Genomic DNA, 20994 nt, shown 5'->3' on the forward strand with positions numbered 1-20994 from the left:
AAAAATTGTGCATACAAACTGAGTTGGAAGTAGATACATATATTCATTATATTAGTCACATTAATATGTTCACAAATGCAGTTTTACAATTATATGTGCTCATTTATGTGGCTTCATTACCTACACTTAAAGAAAAATCTGGGTTCGTATTTCAAATACTGTGGCTTACTTCATTAAAATTTGGCACAAATTCCCATTGACAATAACAACATTAGTCACAGTCTTTCACTTCTACTAACGCTGTAAATATTGTGGATGTTTATTTTAATGTTATTTTACAAATTTTCAATGTTTAGAAAATTTATACATAGTAGCATAATATGATGGTGAAGAGATTCTACTTTCATAAGTATATATTTTTGTATAAAAATGTACTTAATTGTGCTGTATTTATATAACTTTTTTTGGACTGAATTTGAATTCTTACTTTTTCTGAAGAATGTAAGTTCATTAATCATATATTGTCAAATATATTGTAGAATGTAGGACCATCTCGATGGGTCAAGGACAAGAAGTTCATGCACGCAAATTCATACAGATGTCTATGCAACAGGTGGGAAAAAAACACTGCAATATAAGTTGATTGCCTGTTTTAGCATTCTTTTACACTTCTTTTGCATGCAATCTTTAATATTTTGCATTTTCACCTTACTATCAGGCATATCTCAGGGTAGAAAGGTCTCCCTGAGTGCCTGAGCCTAAAAACATTCCACTGTGGGATATGCATGTGCCAGTGGAGTCCAAGTCAATACTTCTGCTAGCAGTAATACTGAGCAGCTTTTCAAAGGTAGCATATAACCTTCTTATCATTATGCTGTTATCCAAAGGCAAAAGGACATCCTGTCCTGTTTCTATCCTGCAGGACTTGCAGATACCACCTCTTTAGTGGAATTCTTTTTTTTTTCCCCCACCCTCCCCTATGAGAGCTACCTAAAAGTTGCATAGTTTCTACTGGATAAAATGGTGAGTGCACACATAGCTTAAAGCTGTAGATGTAGAAGGATGTGCTGGCTCCTAATACTGCCTCACATTTTCCTCACATCTGTGCTAGTGAGAGGGCCTCTTGCTCACTGGCGATTGTTTTTGGTTCTTTGTTTCTTTAATTGCCAATCCTTTTGGCTTTGAGTCCCAGGATGTCTAAGAATTTCCAAACAATATTTAAGAATTTTTCTCTTAAATATTGTAGTGTATTTTGTTATGGCAGATGATATTCTCAAACAGTAAAAACATGAGAAGTCTAAGCAGCAGCTCCAGAAAGATGGTAATTGACACCTCAAATACAATATAAAAGTTACAGTGTAAAGGTAGCACAGTCTGGTCAGCTGGAAGAGTTGTGGACAGTGTTGCAAATGAAGACATACAGCCAGAGTTGCCTGTAAACTCAAAATATGGGGAATTAGTCTTATTCCAGTATTCTGAAGGACTAGAATATCTCTACTAATAGAGAGTAGAAGACTGGAAGAACTATATTGATAAATGAAACATATTTTTCATCTGACCATAACTGACAGTCCTTACTAAACCAGGAGTACAGCACTGCTTGTAATATTCACCTAAATAAACCTGAACTGACTTGTGTTCAGTAAAAGGTTTGATTGGTACTGTATTACCTATTTGTTAACCAGTGTATGCTTTCATACCTACAGTAGGAGTATCCATCAAAAGTTAGATAAAAAGTTAAAGATGGATTCATTATGAGATTTAAAACTTAACTCCTCACAGTATATGACACCCATGAGATTCCCTGGGTCCCTGTTCTCACGCATGAGAGTTCTGGAAGGACAAACGGTAAAAATGAGATCACAACACAGAACACTCTGCAAGAAGAAATGTACTTTTGAGACTGTTGCAGATTCATTATCAAGATTATTTCAGATGTCCATCTGAACTAAACAGTTCTTTTGTCACTTTATTCTCCAATGAGATAAGGAAATGCTTCTTTCTTTAGACTTCTGCTAAGTCGTGTCCTCTTAATCTGATAGACTGAAGTGCTTCAGAGCCTTTCCAGGACTTCCTGTCTTTCATGCAGAAAAAAGAAAAGGTCAGGCAGTATCAGTTCAGGGAATTCCAATTGTATTGCCTGCTATCTGTGAGATATTTTCATTTGAGGTGAAAATAAAATATCTTGCCAAATTATATTTATTCATTTGATCATAGTACAGTCTGCTTCATTTGTGTTTCTCTATTATAGACAAATATAATACTTGTATATGGCCTTTACTGCACATTTGCTAGACATTACTATATAATCCAAGGTTTTCTAGCTAATGCAGCCTTGGTTATGGAAGTTCTCTATATTGTATCCCAGTAACCCCTCAAGTCCTACCAAATGTTGTGGCACCAGTACTGGAATATAGATGTACACCACTTTGGAAAAACAGAAAAAAGAAATCTCTTTATAGCAGATGGCATTTTTTATGATGTGCAAGTGCACCCATACATCTCTTGTACTTCTTTGTGTTCATATGTCTAGAATGGTCCTCATGAACTTCCAGTTCATTGGAATGGTGAGAACTGGGGCATCCCTGCCTTCCTTTGCCCTTAATTAAAACCACAAGGATACTCAAAACAGCACTCCAGTAGAGCTACTAGTAACAATTTCTGAACTAAATGCCCTGGTGGTGTACACATTTTGTAGAGGGAGGCATATGTGAACATCAGATTTGCAAGAACAAAACAGAATTAGGGAATATGAAGACAAATATCTGTGTGTTTTTCCTACCTCTGGCCAAGAGTATATAATATGATTAAAACTGCTGTGCTGTGTTACAGATAGATAATTTTAAAAAACTGAGCCTGATTCATTTGGAAATGTGACAAATTGATTAAAGATCTTCCTCAAAAAAATGGTTCCCCATAAAAGAAGGAAAAAAAACCCCTTCATTTAATCTTTTTTTTTTAATATCCATCAGTTGACCATAAATATTTCAATTACATTTTGTCACCAAATGTTATTTATTTCTTTTTAAATGAACTAAAACAAAATTGCCAAAATGAAATTACAAGCTGTAATGAAATCCACACATCACTGTTTAGAACTGATTAAATAATGCTCCATTTTAATATCAGGCTTCTGATTTATCAGGCTTCTAAAGTGATGCTACAAAAGCTGATTGAATTTACATTCATGAGCAGAAGTGCAGAGAGATGATAATCAAAACAGAGCTTCCATGCAACTTGAGAGCTGAATAAGATCAAAATTAATATGCAAAAGTTGAATTTCATACATATGCATTTATTGCAGATAAACTAATTGCAGTTGAAAAGTTTGAGAGTCTTGTTACCACCTCTTAACACCTACTTTAGATTATGTTATTAACAAATAAGTTTAAAAAAAGATGTATTCCTTAGATTTCAGCTGTTACTTTTCCACTCACATTCTTTTGGATCTGATGGCAGGATTGCTTATCACTGGTGTTTTGGTGGGAGAGGACAGGAATTACTTCTTTTTGCCACTAGGTAGCACTGATACTTTACTTAGAATATTGGCTCTGGTGATATTATTTTCATTGTGAACAATAGGATGTGGAAATAACTTTTGCACTAACTTTTCCTATTTGCTTTAACTGTGCCAATACAAAATCAAATGATAATAAATATTCAGGAACAGACCAAAAGTCAAAAAAATAAAAAAAAAAACCAAACCCAAACAAACAAAAAACCAAAAAACCAAACATGCAAAACCAAATTTGATTCTAATATAGACAGTTGGTTTTAGCATTATGAATAACTTGTTCTAAATTTTATATGGTAATAGTCAATATTCTTCTTTAGGGAGGCTGGGTGTTACTTCAGAATTGTCATCTTGGACTGGATTTTATGGATGAACTACTGGAGACACTTCTTACTGCCGAGATACAGGATGAGACGTTTCGAGTTTGGATAACTACTGAACCACATCCTAAATTCCCAATTACGCTGCTACAGGTTTGTTCAAATATTTAATTCAGGTACCTCGTGCCATAAAAATTATTCAGGTTACATGTGTAAATGGAAATGAAATAAATGGGGGGAAAAAAAACCCAAAGCCTAAGAAAAAATGAACTTAGCTTACACTGCAAATATCACTTTAAACAGGAAGGTTACTTACCAGTAACTGGAAGTTCTCAAAGATGCATTATGTATGTGTGAATTCACACTAATTCTGTACACAGAAACACTTGAATCAAAACTATCAGGCTTTACCTGTATCCCTTTTTGCCCAGCCAGATGCCTTTGTGAACAGAGTAATGCCCACAACTGTACTTAGACTCTTCCAGATTTCCTTATCTGAAATAAAGGATAAAGGGGACAGCATGGACAGCACATGTCAAAGAACATAATCTAAGATGTTACCTGTTTTTTCTTTGGATAAACTATAAATGATTGTTCCATAGCTCTCAAGGAGACATTTTTCATCAGTACCAGGAAAATTGCCTAAACTCTTCTGAAGTGCATTTAAGTCACTTACAATGGTTCCTAGCACTCTCACAGCGGGTCACAATGCTAGTTGATATCTAGTGTAATAGCTGTGTGTTGACACTTCTGTGTTCATAGACCCCTTTCCTCTTAAAAGCAGTGGGAGTCTCCTTAGTGGTTCTCATTCTCTCTAAATAAAAATAGATAACATACCTGATATCTAGGAAGTGAAGGGGGGAAAGGGTTCCTTTCTCGAATGAATCTAGGTGTCGTAGTTTAACTCCAGCTGGCAACTAAGCACCACACAGCCGCTCGTTCACTCCCCCCCGGTGGGATGGGGGAGAGAATCAGAAGAGTAAAAGTGAGAAAACTCGTGGGTTGAGATAAGAACAGTTTAATAGGTAAAGCAAAAGCCACGCACACAAGCAAAGCAAAACAAGGAATTCATTCACTACTTCCCATCAGCATGCAGGTGCTCAGCCATCTCCAGGAAAGCAGGGCTCCATCACGCGTAACGGTTACTTGGGAAGACAAACGCCATCACTCTGAACGTCCCCCCCTTCCCCCTTCTTCCCCCAGCTTTATATGCTGAGCATGATGTCATACGGTATGGAATATCCCTCTGGTCAGTTGGGGTCAGCTGTCCCGGCTGTGTCCCCTCCCGACTTCTCGTGTACCCCCAGCCTACTCGCTGGTGGGGTGTGGTGAGAAGCAGAAAAGGCCTTGACTCTGTGTAAGCACTGCTCAGCAGTAACAAAAACATCCTTGTGTTATCAACACTGTTTTCAGCACAAATCCAAAACACAGCCCCCCACTAGCTACTGTGAAGAAAATTAACTCTACCCCAGCCAAAACCAGCACACTAGGAGACAACCTTCAGTACGAAATGTATGTCACCATGGAAAAAGACTGTGTATAGAAAGCTAATAGTATGGACCTACATTCTCTTGTATTCTCTCAACAGAAAATGAAATCATCCTGCATTTTCAGGAGGTTTATGAATAGTAGGGTATATAAACATACAGTTTGCTAAAAGTGAGAATAGAAAACTGAGAGGGTTGCTAGAAGAATCTTCACTGCATTTATCTCAAATGTTTCACGTGTGATTTCCCAGCCTATAGTGTCACATTACCTGTTAAAATATTAACATATTCAGAGATTCCAGAAAATGCATAACTGACAAACCAAATGTCAGCTTTCTCAGAAGAAAGGAGAGAATAATTTGGGGTTTTTATACAGAACATTCATCAAAAACTAAACAAGATATCCTCTGAAATGTGGAAAGACTGGTTAGCAATTTTTCCCATTCAGTCCAATGTTCTAGTGTGTTCATATGCAGCTAGGTCCTTGCAGAAGGCTGGAGCTCATCTCTGAGACAGCTTTTCTGTGCTCTGCAGCCAAGAAATACGTTTGTGAGACTGAAGTTGAAAAGTCATTCCTTAAAAATAATTGAAGTTCTTTACCACAAATATGGAGATAGTAAAACTGCCAGGTGAAGTACATATTCACCAGTGTCTTCCATTAAGTGTCTCTCAGAAGTAGAAACACTTCAGAGCCATGCTTGCATTCAGCCTGTGGGCAGCCTGGCATTTACTATGCTTTCAATGCATGCTGCCATGTTACCCAAGCCAGCCAGCCATGTACTTAACTGTTGGAGCCAAAAAATACTTTTTTATTTGGGTTCCTCCAGCATTTGAAAGTGTCTGAAGAATACAGATTCTGGTAAGGCCAGGCTGTGTCTGAACTAATCGATTCAAGTGTGCCCATGAACATTACCCAGCATTGGAGTGCAATAGTCCATAGGGATAAGTTAGTTACAATATTCTCTGACGTGAAAACCTGTGCTAACTAGCACTCTTTCAAATAATTTGCAGGCACGGTTTGACAACTAAAATTTTGTAGAAACTATTCCCATTAGGCAGTTCGCATGAAACTAAGGGGCTGTATTCTAAGGGGCTGTGGCAGTTTACTACCACAAATGTGGATTCCATGCCTGCTGACCACAGTGCCCAGGAACATTCTCAGGTGAATCTAATTTACTGCTGCACACATAGCCACAGAGTAGCCACTGTGAACACAAAGATCTGATCTGAGGTGAGGTGAGATGTCTTTGTATTTACTGTGAAGTCCTGGGGCCAGAAATACAACAGAGTTCTTGTAATCTACTCTGGATAGTTCTCTTCTATCGCTCAGTCATTGAATTAGGGATAGAGAACCACATGATGCCTTCTGAAAAGCATGGCAATTGCTTCCAGGTTGTTGATGAAAATTCTTAGATCCATGGACGAGTGTCAGTGATGGTTCTGACCAACATAAACTGAAGGTCTATGTTCAAAATCTTAAAGTAATGTATATTACAGAGTTTTGTGGCCTAATCTAATATATACTCCTTTTATGCAGTTTATAGTAAAACTACATATCAACCTTTTATCTACAATGCTTCAACTATTTACATTTTATTTATAACTAATAGTTGTGACATTTTTGTATGTTGCTGGTTTTGTTCAGTAAACAAATCCAATTCCTTTATCTTTTTCGCATGACAGATTGCTATAAAGTTCACAAATGAACCTCCCCAAGGTGTACGTGCCAGTTTGAAAAGAACATTTTCTGGAATTAATCAGGATCTGTTAGAAGTTAGCAATATGCCTATGTGGAAACCTTTGCTTTACACTGTAGCTTTCCTGCATTCTACTATTCAGGTATTTCTTACAAGATTTGCAAATAGTGTTATAATATATGGTGTCACTTTTACAGAGGTTCCTGACAATACACATTCTGATATTTATTGTAGCATCATGTTGCAGGGCTGAAGCTTTAATTTCTATAATCTGTATTTCAAGGTTCTTTATTCTCTTAATTGTTTTATAAACTTTACACAATTTTCATACTATGGGCATTTACAATGAGGATTTTTCTCATCTAATTTTAGCTGTCCAAAAGTTAGTTATTCAGTGTAAGGGAAGAAGCTCTCTCTGTAGTCAATAGAAATAGATAAGCACCTTGAAAAAGAAAATAATCTTTTCTGTCTTAGCTGTCTCTCTATAAAAGAGTGAATCATTTTCTGGATATATATCACTCTTTCTGTCCACTGATTTTAAAGGCAATCCAGATGCCCACCTTAGAGTAGCTGTTTACTTTCTAGATGGCTAAAATTAAATAAAATTCCATCACTTAGTGTCTTGTTTTTATCTTATTTTTATCTGTGTCAATGTGTTTTCTACATGAATTCCAATGTGAGCACAATATCTATGCTTTGTACTTTAAAGATATGTAAGTTTTGAGATCACAATAAATACCAACATTTTGAGCTCTCTGAATATACCTTCGTTTCAGCAAGGATCTCAAAATAGTTCTAAAACGCTATTTAAGCCTTAGGCTCTATTGAGCTGCTCGTGTTTTCAGTGTAGCAAAGATGGTGAAAGAGAAAGACGATTTGTTGCGGTCCCTATTAAGTTACAGTAGTCTGCATTATTTTCCACCTTCTACCTTTTTATAAACAGTGAGAAAGTTGTTCTGTGTACTGCCTCAGGATTATACTGTTCTTGTGGAACTAGAAGACCTAAGTTTATTCGACCATCAGTACTTTTAAAAAACATTATAGCTATTCATCTGTTCAGAAAATTTACTTGTAGATTTCCAATCACCAAGCAATATATACATTTCCCTGCTTTTAAACTGACCAATTCCTAATATCCTTTGGTGACAAGATCGCTATGAGAAATATAGCTTAAGAAGTAATTCAAAGAATTACGCAGAAAATCATTATACCTTTCTGCAGGGTATTATTGGTTAATGCTGCCTCATCTGCTTATAAACAATACCTGATTTTGAAAAGATAAATGTTTTTTTTCCGTTCCAGTTCTTTTTAAATATTGTAGCTAAGGTGCCTAAATATTACTTAACTAGATGTCAAAGACTGTCAGTCATTGTTGACCTGGTAATTTAAACTCTAATAAATATGTTATCACTTAGTTATTTTTAGAATGTCAGTATTACACTGTTTATTCATTTAATAAATGTCAGCACTATTCAGCAATTTAATTCTTAACTTCTTGGATTAGTTTATTCTATGTTCTGAAAAAAATCATTGAGCGATGTAACTGAGGTGGTTAAAATAAAGTTGTGAGAAATCTAATAGTGTTGGATGTTTAACTTGTTAGGGCTGCAGATTATAGTCTCTTACTTTTATAGTCAACTATTTTTCTGTTCCTGCAAGTGTTATAATTTTATTTTCAAATATGTATGCAATAATAGATTTGAATAATGTAGTGGTGGCACCCTTATAATAGTCGTGAATTTTGAAAAACATATTAAAACAATACAGTGAAACAGTAAGACAAAAGGGGCAACCTAGAAGCCTTTGGATAACTGAGCATTAATACAGGAGCTTGAAAAATTGAAACTATCATTAGTAGACCATGTATGTAGAAAAAAATGAAAAAATGTAGAACTCAGAATTGTTGAGTGCTGAAAATGCAGAGATTTGGTAATTCTTTACATTAATTACTTAATATAGGAATCTGATCATCCACACAGACATGAGACATTTCAAACCTATGACTGATACAATGATTAGTAAAGGTAGCGATAAATGATTCTGTTGCTTTTTCTATAAATACTTATCCCTCATGGTGTAACTTAATAGTAAACTTTGTTTTTTACTGATGCGTATGAGGCACATAGCTGTTTTCCTAGGCTGGCTTTCTTCTTCAGTTCAATTCTTTACTCTGCTATTATTATTATTGAACTTTAATAATGAAACAAAATTATATGTTGTTTCATAAATATATATTTGGTTTTCATTGTATTCCTAAGGAACGACGCAAGTTTGGGCCTTTGGGTTGGAATATTCCCTATGAATTTAACTCAGCAGACTTTACAGCCAGTGTTCAGTTTATACAAAATCACCTAGATGAATGTGACATCAAGAAGGTGAATACTAAAATTTGCATACAGTAAATTTAATTGCTTTGTACAGCACCTGTAATTTTTTCTTCATGATACTATTTATAATAGTTTATTCATTGCTATTCTTTCAGTGCAGCTTCTAATGATCTAAGTTACAGATTCTCTCTAAGACAGTCAAGCTGAAATATTTTGTGTGCTATCATCCATGTGAAAATACGTAATAATTAAGAACTTCAAAATTTGATTTTTTTTTTCCATACCATATCTAAAATATTAACAGGTCTATACAATATATGTTTTGGAAAGGGAGCTAAAATATTTAGAGTTTGACAGAGGCAGTCAAACTTCTCTATGGCTGCCATTTGATCTTCTACTATTTGTCAAGGAATAATGTAATAGAATAGCCTTGCAAAGCAGCACTTTGTCAATAGAGAAAGATGAGAAACTGGGGGAAAGGGGAAAAAAAAAAGAAAGAGGAGAGGCAGTAGCAGCTGAGAGTGATTTCAGGTCACACAAGAAATAATGCGATATATTTTTAATAGAAGGATCAAACCCATCTCTACTATAAAATTATAGAGCTGAGCTCAGAAAATACATTAGAAATAAAGTATTATTTTTTTCTTGCAACAATGACCTTTTCAGCTTACATTTCAGAGCCTTACGAGCTTCAGATGATATCGAAATTACAGGCTGGATACCTTCTTTTTACATGTTATAACTACAGCCTTTTATTTACATTACTTGCATCCAGGGGATATCATGGAACACAGTACGCTACATGATTGGAGAAGTACAATATGGAGGCCGAGTCACAGATGACTTTGATAAGCGTCTTCTTAATTGCTTTGCAAGGGTGAGAGATCTTGAAAATACAGTTATCTGTCATTTTTAATGGCAGCTGCAATACAGAAATCAGAAGACCTTTCTGCTGAATATGTACTTCTTCACCAGTTATAAGACTTTTCAGAGTAAAATGAATTTTTTGGCAGTGATGTTCTTCCCCTTGGTTTCTCTTTAGTGAGGAGCAGAAACTATTAAAAAGACTTAGCTGGAACTCAAACTTAGAAGACATAGCTTTTAATGATTTACTCGTGTATTCAAGTAAAATTAGATGTAGTAGCTAAAACAAGAACTCTAATTCTCCAAGAAGAAAAATGAGATTAAAAAAACCTTTGAGTAGCAAAGTAATTGTGTTTTTTTTCCTCTGGATTTTTCACAGGTATGGTTTAATGAAAAGATGTTTGACAGCACTTTCTGTTTTCACACTGGATATAAAATTCCAGTGTGCAAAACCCTGGAACAGTATTTTGAATCCATCCAGTCACTCCCTGCCATCGACAGCCCAATGGTCTTTGGTCTCCATCCTAATGCTGATATTACGTAAGTAGGTCTCAACATATTGAAAACAAAGACCCTTTCTTTTAGCATTTGGAAACAAATCCCTATGAAATGCTTAATTAAAGTATATTTCTCATAGGAAATCTGGAATTCATGTGAATTTCACTACTGAAGTGGAACACTTGATGTGTATGTACATGATTATGAATGCAGTATCTTCAGCTACATTTTACATGTTCTTTTAAAGCAGTCAGAATTCTTATTACTTACTCCTCATGGTTTTAGAATTTTTTTTTTAAATTTGAAAGCATTATAAAACTTTTATATGAACACATGATACAAGGTTCTATACAGTTCAACTAGAGAAAGTTTCTAATGTTTGCTTTCTGTTCCAAGTAGTTTATTATTTTTTTGTGCGCACTCATTAAATGATTCTCTGGATTGTCATTTGGTTTACAGCACGCCTTTGGATGTAACTACAACCTTTTGCTGCCATCAGACCTGCCATTCCCATTATTTAAAAGAAGCTTTTCAACCTCACCAAGTACTAACTCCATTTAAAATTTTATCTTTGACTTAATTCACTTTTTCATTCCAGATGATGTGTGTAACAGCTTGGCTTTTATTTCCTTCTAATATGCCTTGTGAAAGGATATGAATCATCATCATTTTTTTTCACTGAAGTTCTTAGTAATTCTGCCATGAATTATTGCATTTTCACTATGTCCACATTCATTGTTTCTTAACACAGCTTTTTGTATTTTTAAACAAAACAAATGTTATTCAAATGCCCAACGGCTGTGGAAACCTAGTATCTTTTAACACTTTTGGACAAAACAATAATTTCCCACAATTTTTCAGTCTCAAATTTGAAAGGCTGATGCCATATCAAAAGCCCAGTATTCTAAGCATGCTGTGAGAACAGTACACAGTTTTACTGTCAACTCTGCCTAGCACCTACCATTGTAAATATATACTTCTGAAGAAAAGAATCTAAGAGTAGATTCTGTTTCAAGTCATTCTCTGATACTTGCAAGACTGATTAAAGAAGAGCCAAGATTTAACAGAGAACTAAACAAAGTCTTAAAGAGAGACATGCTTCGGATCCAAAATTAGGCTTGTAGGAGCGCTAATTTATAGGAGGAAACTTGAAACTAACAGTGTTGGGGGAGCTTTAGTGAGTAGGAACAGCTCTTTCATTTCTCTCTAGTACCGAGTTTTTCTTCCTCTTGGTACATCAGCATATTCCTGTTAATTTAGCCCTTTTTCTGGAGATTTTCCTTTGCAGGTATTTCTTTAGAGTTTGGGGAAATGTTCAACAGCTTCGTGCTTTTTTCCATGTCTTATCACAGTCTGTTATAGGCAGCTACGCACATGGACTGTCTGTCTGAATTTCATCTTTGACACACAGACCAAATGGATTAGCATCCCGTACAATCCCATAAAAAGTTGCATTCACATTCTCCTTAAAATATCCTATTAAGTCATCTCAGAGTATGCAGAAGGCTAACTGCTAGAATTGGAACTTTGAGAGAGCCAGGACCTCTCCATGTTACTATTACTGAGGACAAGAAAGACCTTATCTCCCGCTGGTTTAGTGGGGCAGTTTTCCAGTTCAGCCAAAAGCTCGATCCATTGGTTCCAACTGTAAGACTTCACTGAATGTCAATACTTTAATCCACCTGGATTAAATACTTAACACCTGAAGTCATTGCAACTGATTTTAACTTGCTATATGAACCATAGGCTTTGCAAAGGCCTAGTTAACAGGTATCTGAGCAGGCAAGGAATATTCTCACAATCTTCTGTCAAAACCCCTTCTCCAATTGGTTCCATACTGAAGCCTTAAATCTAACTGAACTTTTGTAAAGTTACTGCAAGCTGTTATTAACCAACTGAAGACAGAGCAGAATCTCCCATTGTCCCTTGGTGAATGTGAGGTTTTGAATACCACGTTGCAACAGATAACTGCTGTTTTCTACACAAAGCTGAGGTAATGTTTCTGTCCAAGTGTATTTGTTCTTAGTTTTAACTTCCAGTACAGAAAATTCCTGATGGCAGAGACTCCAGCTATCAAACTATGATAGTTTGTCAAATCCAAACTCTGTAAGAAAATATCCTTAGTAATACTTTTTGGAGCAAATCAAAATCCATAGAAAATTCGTTCTTTTTTTCTTCTTGTGACACGATTTGCTTTGCAATACTGCTTCATGGAAAAACAATATGAACAGGTATAAAGTGCTTTATCTTACATACTTTTAGGCAAAATTGACACTGTAAATTAGGTTCATTTAATGTTGCTTTAGCTTCCTTTACAGTTACCCAAGACTTCCTTTACTGCAATAGAGAAAAATAAATCCTTGTAAAATGCAATTCCTCTGATCACAAAGCGGACATCTAAAATACATGAGCTGAATCATGCTTCTTTGCATTACCTGTAAGGGCAATCTAGACAAACAGCTGTTATGTAGACATCTACACTTAGATGTCTAAATGTCATCAGGGACACCCCATCGTGTATATCTGATTTCCTTCCCAGGAACATGGTACTTCCTCTACAAACCTGTGCAATCTTTTTTTCATTATTGTTTGCATCTGTACTTCAACATTTTATTTGCAATGTAAAGGAAAGTCAGGTTTTCCAAAGCCCAGAAAAATTTTGTTTCAGAGTGTCTTTTATATTCATTGTGCCCCACTGTTACGTGAATGAAATTTCTTGTTTCTATTTTCTCCTCACTTCCACACTGGAATATTATTTTTAATTATGTATACATTGAGATGCATCTTTTTGTCTTTTCTATTTTTATCTACAATAAAAGTCTTCTCGTTCAAACTGCTATTGCTATTCATGTTTGCTTCTTTATACAAGATTCAGATGATCATTTCTCCTCTCCAGAAGATTCCTAGCTTGTGTCATTGAAGAAAGGAATATTACTTACCTTTGATCCTGCTCCTTTGAGGTTATTTTTCAAAAACTCTTCTCTGCTTTTCCCCAAAGTTTGCATATTGCCTTCTTTTTAAAATTGTTTCTATTTTTGTTTAGATTTGGGGAAAGACCATTAATTTTTATAATTCTGTAATATTTTATAATTTAATTGAGGTAATAATCATGGGACCTATTCCTTCCACATAGAAAAGTCTGACAGCAGTATTGGAGGAACAGTACTTGCAGTGTGAAGAGGAAGGTTCACATCTCTTTTATCACTAGTTGTTAGATCAGCAAGACCCAGCCTAAGGGTTACAACCCTTATGTCATCCAAATTAGGAATGAAGCCATGGGTGCAAGAGAAATTTGATTTTATCCAACTTTTCTGTTCATATGTGGTCTTGAATAAATCTATAATTCTTTAAACGGAAAAAAGCTTGAGAGTTTTGCCAGACAAAATCCCCACCATTCCTACATTCAGAAGCAGAAATTATATCCTCTGAGAAGCAAACTGTCAGTAGGATTTCTTCTATTTTTCTGATGTATAGACTTTATAATTGCATTCACAAACAGTTTATGTTGAAATGCCGCAGTATCTAGCTTCTGTAGTCTTACAATACTATCTCCAAAGCTTAGATGCTTTAGGACTTCACGTGTTCTATCCTGTGGCACAATCCTTGGTTTCATTTCTAATACAATTATGTATGACAAAGTAATAGAAGGAGATGGGTGTCATATGAAGGTAGAAAAGTAAAACTGACATGCAAAATTATGCTTTGAGTCAGTATAAATTTATGTTCTGAGTCAGGCTTAGGCTGTATGTTCCTCATGTAGCTGATTCCATAAGGTAAAAGTAGGCAATGCCAGCACTGCGATACCAACACATACACTGCTGTTTCCTTTCTTACTGCCTCTCATAGCTCTATGCCACTAGATAGCATTACAACAAAAGTACTCCTATAATTCTGCTTGTGTTGAAGGACTGACGTGGTCTACTATCTTTTACTATCAAATGCCACATGAATTTAATTCACTTTTTTGTATTGACTCAGAACATAAATTTACATTAGCACTGCCCATGCTGTACTATGGAATAGAAGGTTTTAATCACCGACGTTGTAAATCTAGCAGCTTTTATCATTAATCCTGAAATACCTCAAGGCAGAATGAATTTACTATTTAATAAAAGGGCAGCTTGCAGAGTTATGCTTCCACCTTTTCCTTCTTCTGCATTCCAGTTTTCAGAAGTAACTAAATGAGGGAAATATTCTTCCTTGTTACAAAACTTTTGTTGCTTCTTCCCAGCAAATAGCTGTTTAGAAGTTCAGGCATAAGCCATTTTCTTCCCTTTCCTTAGAATCCCTAGAAATCATATGATGGGTTTTTCTGCCACCTCATGTTCTCAAAGGTTGAGAAGCAGCCTGCGGAACTCTTTCTTCTTCTTAGCCCTGAATTAGAAAAACAGCAACTGTATAACAGGGTGTGTAGAGGGAAGTTCATATTCTCTACAACCACGGAAAACCACACGTTGTTCGCTATCGGTGTGTTCAGCTTGGTGCAGGACGCAAAGGAAAACAATTTCTTTGGGGAGTTTTGATTTAACCTGGTGACAGTATGTTTTTTGTCAACTTCCAAGTTGTGTGTTCTACAAAATAGCCTTTTAACTATTAAAAAATCCTGTGTAATTTATAACATACTTCTCATCCTCTCAGACACCAAAGTAATACAGCAGCTGATGTTCTAGATACTATTACCAACATTCAGCCTAAAGAAAGTGGTGCAGGACCTGGAGAAACTCGTGAAGCAGTTGTTTATCGTTTAGCTGAAGACATGCTAGAGAAACTTCCTCCAGATTACATACCCCATGAGGCAAGCTAATCTTAGTTGTTTTCTTACTGTTCTTTCTGTTGAGTTTTCACATAAGACATTCCAAAAAAGAAACCCTGAACTGTGGAGAAAGCTCGTATAGCTAGTAGCAGATTCAAGCAAAGAACCAACATCTTTATTGCTATCAGCGTGAATCAATATGAGGCTTTTTTAATTTAAAATCAAGACATCTAACAATTGATCATGGAGATACGTCATGGAGACTATGCTTGGACTTCCAAAGTTGCATGTGAAAACACAGAAAAAAAATGTCTTGACTTTTTGTGATAGCAGTCTCCTGAGCCTTCTGGGTGAAGGCCTATTCTAGCAATCATGAATAATTGGGTAGCATCAGACGAAAAATAAAAATAAAAACTGCAACAGTTTTAAGCGGATAAATGTTAGTTGAATAATGCGAAGTACAAGTCTACTATTTACTTTTCTGAACACAAGAAAGTTAAGATGTCATATATGACAAAAGTATTTCAACATTTCAGATTTAACTAAATTCCTTTTTCTGCGCTCCTGTATTTTAGGTCAAAGCTCGTTTAATTAAAATGGGACAACTTAACTCTATGAATATTTTTCTTCGGCAAGAAATTGACCGAATGCAAAAGGTGATCACAATACTCCGCCACAGTTTGAATGATCTTAAATTAGCCATAGAAGGAACTATTGTTATGAGTGAGGCAAGTAAAAGCATATTTACTACATATGGAATACTCTATTTTAAACTATTACCTTGATGACTTTAGTTCATATATTATAATTTCATTCCTTCAGAATTTGAGAGATGCACTTGATAATATGTATGATGCTCGAATTCCTCAAGTATGGAAAAGAGTATCTTGGGATTCTTCAACACTTGGCTTCTGGTTTACTGAACTTTTGGAAAGAAATAATCAATTCTCTACTTGGATATATGAAGGAAGACCAAATGTGTTTTGGATGACTGGATTCTTTAATCCACAAGGTAAGGGTACTGAAAGGACTTGAGTAATAATTTATTTAATCATAATTTAATGGTTTTTACTACATATCTAATTAAATATTACACCTAGAAAAAATGTTTTCATCACTGACAGAATATGTCATAGAAGATAAATGGATTCAAAAAAGAGATTAGATAAAGTCATGGGAAACAGGTCCAATGGTAGCAAAAAACATGACTGTCCAAACTTAACCTTCAAGTTGGGAGGTCCCTAAGCTCCAGATTGCCAGAATCTGGAAGAACATAGAAGGGAAAGGATTTATGTGCCATTTTGCCTGTTGTAGTATTATTTCACTAAGCATCCACCTTTTTCTTGTGTCAGAGACAGGATGCCTGTACAGATGGTCTTTTAGTCTGACCCATAAACACAGTTTTTATATTACAAGAAGGAAAACATGTAGTTAACAAATAAAAAACTTTATCTTGTTGACATATTGTAGCATGATATGATACAGCTTCTAAAGAAAATATGTTTCTCCTGTGGTTTCAAACTGTTTTAACTTGTTCCAAACTGTAAGTTGTGAGTATGGAAGAGCTTTAATCTAGAGCAATATGTTATGTATATGCTGTACAGTAGCAACAGAAAGAATTTTTTTACAGTAAGAACAATCATTCACTGGAACAACCTCCCCAGGGACATGGTAGAGTCCCCATTGCTGGAGGTTTTCAAGATGCAATTGGACAGGGTGCTAGATAATCTCATCTAAACTCTCTTTCCCATGAAAGCTTGGACCACGCGATTTTTCAAGGTGCCTTCCAACCTGGGCTGTTCTATGATTCTATGAATGTGCAACTATACCAGAACTTATAGCAGCTATCTATCATCTTTCACAGAGAATCATCAAACTGTAGTTTTCACAGTGTTTCCATTTCACATGTTATTTAATGAACAGTTTGTCCAAATTAATCAAAGATATACTGCAAAGTACAAGTAAAAGTTATCTATCATTATCTGTTATAGCTTGGTATATTTATCATTTTATAGGAAAGAGGAAGAAAAACAAATTGTAACCATCTTCATGAGTAACAAAACCTATTACCTTATTAGATGCATGTTCATAGAAGAATCTCATTTAGCCTAAACAACTGTCCATACAAAATTCTCATGAGAAACTTCTCCCATGTAACAGCTATGAGGTGTTTTTTTTCATTAGGATTAACCCCTGAAATCCTTGAATATTTTGAGTTATCTTCACTTTGTGATGCTTCTATTCTTACTGGCCTTTCTATGACCAGGACTGTAAAAAGTACTAATATCAAAGTCTTTTTTGGAGTTGCTCTCAGAAACAGTTGAGGTGCCTGGAGCACATCCAAATTATCATTAAAAGATGGTATTGAGATGCCAGTCAAAAAACATCATTCCATTTGTATCATAAATGGCACAGCTGGTAAGCATACTGATCTCCGCTGATTCAAGAGCAGTACTCACAGAGGTGTAAAAGAAGATAATGGACCAAATTCTTTTGACCAAAGAAAATATTTAGCCTCATAGCAAACACGCCTAAGACACAGATGGTCTCAAACTTGATGGTTGCTTCAACCTCTGTGTTCCAAAAAAAATTGGTCCTGTAGATGGAGAAAGAAGTCTGCTCAGCGCAAAAGGTGTGCTGTGCCTAGGGGTGAGGTAAGTATAGTCACTGTATTCATAATACTGCTCACCAGGAAATTCTGAGTAAATCAGATCGTACAGTAAAGTTAAAAAGTGACTGGTGTGAGGCAAATCAGAAATTGGACTACCCTGTGCTGCCATCGCAGGAAAATCTAGACTGATTGCACAGGTGAATCAAGCTCTAAATCTATCACAGCATTGGCAAATACATTATAATGTTAAAACATGAGGAATGTATTTTATCAATTTAGTGGAAAAATCTATTTATAGTACTATAAAGTATAACCAATACTTGTATTTAAACCTGTTGTGATTTTTTTAGCAATTATCGGTCTTTGTCTCCTATAAATTATCGTTGTTAAGGGAGGATGTATGTTAGTGGTGGTGCGATATTCCATTCAGTAGACATGGCAGTTGGAATGAACAGGCTTATAAAAAAACAAATATCATATTATAGAGATATAATTAATTTTTAGCAAAATTTAGAAGCCTAGATCACACTGTTTTATTTTTATCAGAATATAAAGTATTTGCGAAATGAATACATGTTCATTTCAAGTACTACGTTAATTGTATTTACGTCACATATGAATGTTTTAGCTGTGACAAATATCTTAGCTTCTAATGGGCTTTGTCCTAATTAGCATGTTAAACCACTTCTTAAATCTTGAAATGCTGTCTTCTGCTGCATGCCCACGTACTTTCATGATTTCCCCTCTGGCTTGTCAGTATTTCAGTCGGTGGTTTCACCTCCTTGTAGATACTTGACAGCCCACGAAACGCTAGTCGTCTTCTCCTTTGTCCTATCAAGAAGGAACTGATGCCGTTTCATCTTTAAGTCTTTGCAGTAATCACTTTTAAGTATGCAGTTCTCTATTGTTAACTTTTTTCTCTTTGCCTCAGTCTCTTTCTGACAACTCCAAGTAGTTCTTCATCTGGATAGCATAAAATAGCAGCTATTGGTTTTTTGGTGACTGCCTTGTCATCTTCTGAGAGGCTTATACAGAAAACAACTAGGTATTTGCTACAAGTGTTTAATTTTTGTAGCTTTTTCCTTTATAACACATCCAAACCTCTTTGCTGCCCAGTTATTTGTCATCTTGGGCTTATAGTGTTCAGCCCTTTATCTCTCAAATCTTTTTTATTGCAAATGTCTGTAAAGTCTGTTCAAAACAATACTCAAAAAAATCACCTAACTCGTTGCTTGATTGTGTCATTCTCTACCTTCATTTCTGGCTAGGACTCCCTTTTCTTCACTAACAAAACATAAATTTTTCATCCTTTGTAGGCATTGCCTTGTCTAGATTCCCCACACTCATATAGTTATTTTTATTATCACATTCAAACACGCCTTTTCTGTTTTCCATCAGTGAAATTTACTTTATTTTTCTACTTTCATTTAAAAGAAAAATTGCCTTTTTCCTAAGTTGCCTTTACATAAATATCAGCTCATATAATTGATATCTTGTCTGCCTTCAAATTCCTTCTTGAAATACAAATCTACCATGGATCCTGTAGGTGATTGCCTAATGATAATTTGTAAATCAGTATCCTGAGCAAACATTTATTAACTGAATAATTCGTTATCCAAATAACAGAGTATATTATTTTATGTGCCATTTAAAAATGTTTTTCTCAGTGTAATGCATTCTATGCCACTTATGTCATTTGTTCCTATTTTGCCCCCAAAGCAAAGTTTGCTATCATTAGTCAAGGTGCTCATTTTCAATAGAACTCTGAATATCTGCCTGTAACATTCAGTGCAGAACCATGCAGATAACCGAGCAAGATTTTTTTTTGTCATGTGAGATATATGCTAAATCTCTGGCTTAATTTCTTAAGGATTCCTGACAGCAATGAGACAAGAAGCAACTCGAGCACATAAAGGCTGGGCTTTAGATACAGTTACAATACATAATGAAGTGCTAAAGCAAAACAAAGAAGAAATCACAGCACCTCCTTCTGTATGTATGACGTGCAAAGATGTTGCAGTATTAGTTTTGGTATTTCATTTATATTGTGTATCATTCAGTCACTTTGGATTGCTAAAGGAAAAAGTTACTATTGTCTTCACCTCACTGGTTTTGCTCAGCATCGAAGATAAATAACAATAAGCATGAAGATTTTAATTTTGTTATGTTGCAGTTACAAAAATATTTTATTAAAAGAACCACTTCATTGTACCACCTCTTGATTTTGGGAATTTATAGTAAACTTTAGATCAAATTGTGTAGTGTATGGGCTTTATTAAACACCTTTTATTGCCATCCATTTCAGTAGCATTATCTTCCGAAAAAGGATGATATTATAGTTTAAAATTAAATAGTTTGAAAAGATTCAATGTCAGATTTTTTTTACTATAAAACATATGTTCCTTTTAATGGTTTAAGCCAATTACTTATTTTACAAAACAGGTGCTTTATTTCGTGTGATGTGTCTGTTTACTCTCCACACAGGAAGGAGTATATATCTATGGGCTGTACTTGGAAGGTGCAGGCTGGGACAGACGAAATGGCAAACTCACTGAATCTACAGCAAAGATTCTTTTTGTCCAGCTGCCTGTGGTGCATATATTTGCTGTTAATACAGCCAGTCCTAAGGATCCCAAGCTCTATGTTTGTCCTCTTTACAAGAAGCCCAAGAGGACAGATCTGAACTATATTACAGTGATCTATTTAAGGACAGTAGTGTCTCCAGACCACTGGATATTGAGAGGAGTGGCTCTCCTGTGTGACATCAAGTAAACTTGATATGTATGGTATGTCTTTCATACCATAACAGAAACAGAATATATGGCACATGTAACCAATTGCATGTGCAATTCTTCTACTGCTTTTTATTTGGTGCCATTGGTCATTATACTAGATCTGTCATTTCAGTCTTGGCTTAATGAATTTTTTCTCTGCTTCGAGTAAATTCAGTTTGTCTTCGCTAATTGGTGATAGTTTTAAAGTA

The 20994-nt window shown here is 35.4% G+C and overlaps 1 protein-coding gene across 1 annotated transcript in view; it reads left to right on the forward strand.

The window, feature by feature from the left end:
- Positions 1 to 20783, forward strand: part of DNAH8 (dynein axonemal heavy chain 8) — a 141350-nt gene extending 120567 nt beyond the window's left edge. Inside the window, 11 exon segments of the mRNA XM_076335551.1 lie at positions 480 to 553; positions 3775 to 3927; positions 6945 to 7100; positions 9217 to 9333; positions 10061 to 10162; positions 10529 to 10689; positions 15286 to 15442; positions 15976 to 16128; positions 16223 to 16412; positions 19882 to 20003; positions 20496 to 20783. Coding sequence (XP_076191666.1) covers positions 480 to 553; positions 3775 to 3927; positions 6945 to 7100; positions 9217 to 9333; positions 10061 to 10162; positions 10529 to 10689; positions 15286 to 15442; positions 15976 to 16128; positions 16223 to 16412; positions 19882 to 20003; positions 20496 to 20783 — 1673 coding nt within the window.
- The last annotated feature ends 211 nt before the right edge of the window (positions 20784 to 20994 follow it).

This window comes from Aptenodytes patagonicus, chromosome 3 (assembly GCF_965638725.1).
Source record: "Aptenodytes patagonicus chromosome 3, bAptPat1.pri.cur, whole genome shotgun sequence".
Classification (NCBI taxonomy): Eukaryota; Metazoa; Chordata; class Aves; order Sphenisciformes; family Spheniscidae; genus Aptenodytes; species Aptenodytes patagonicus.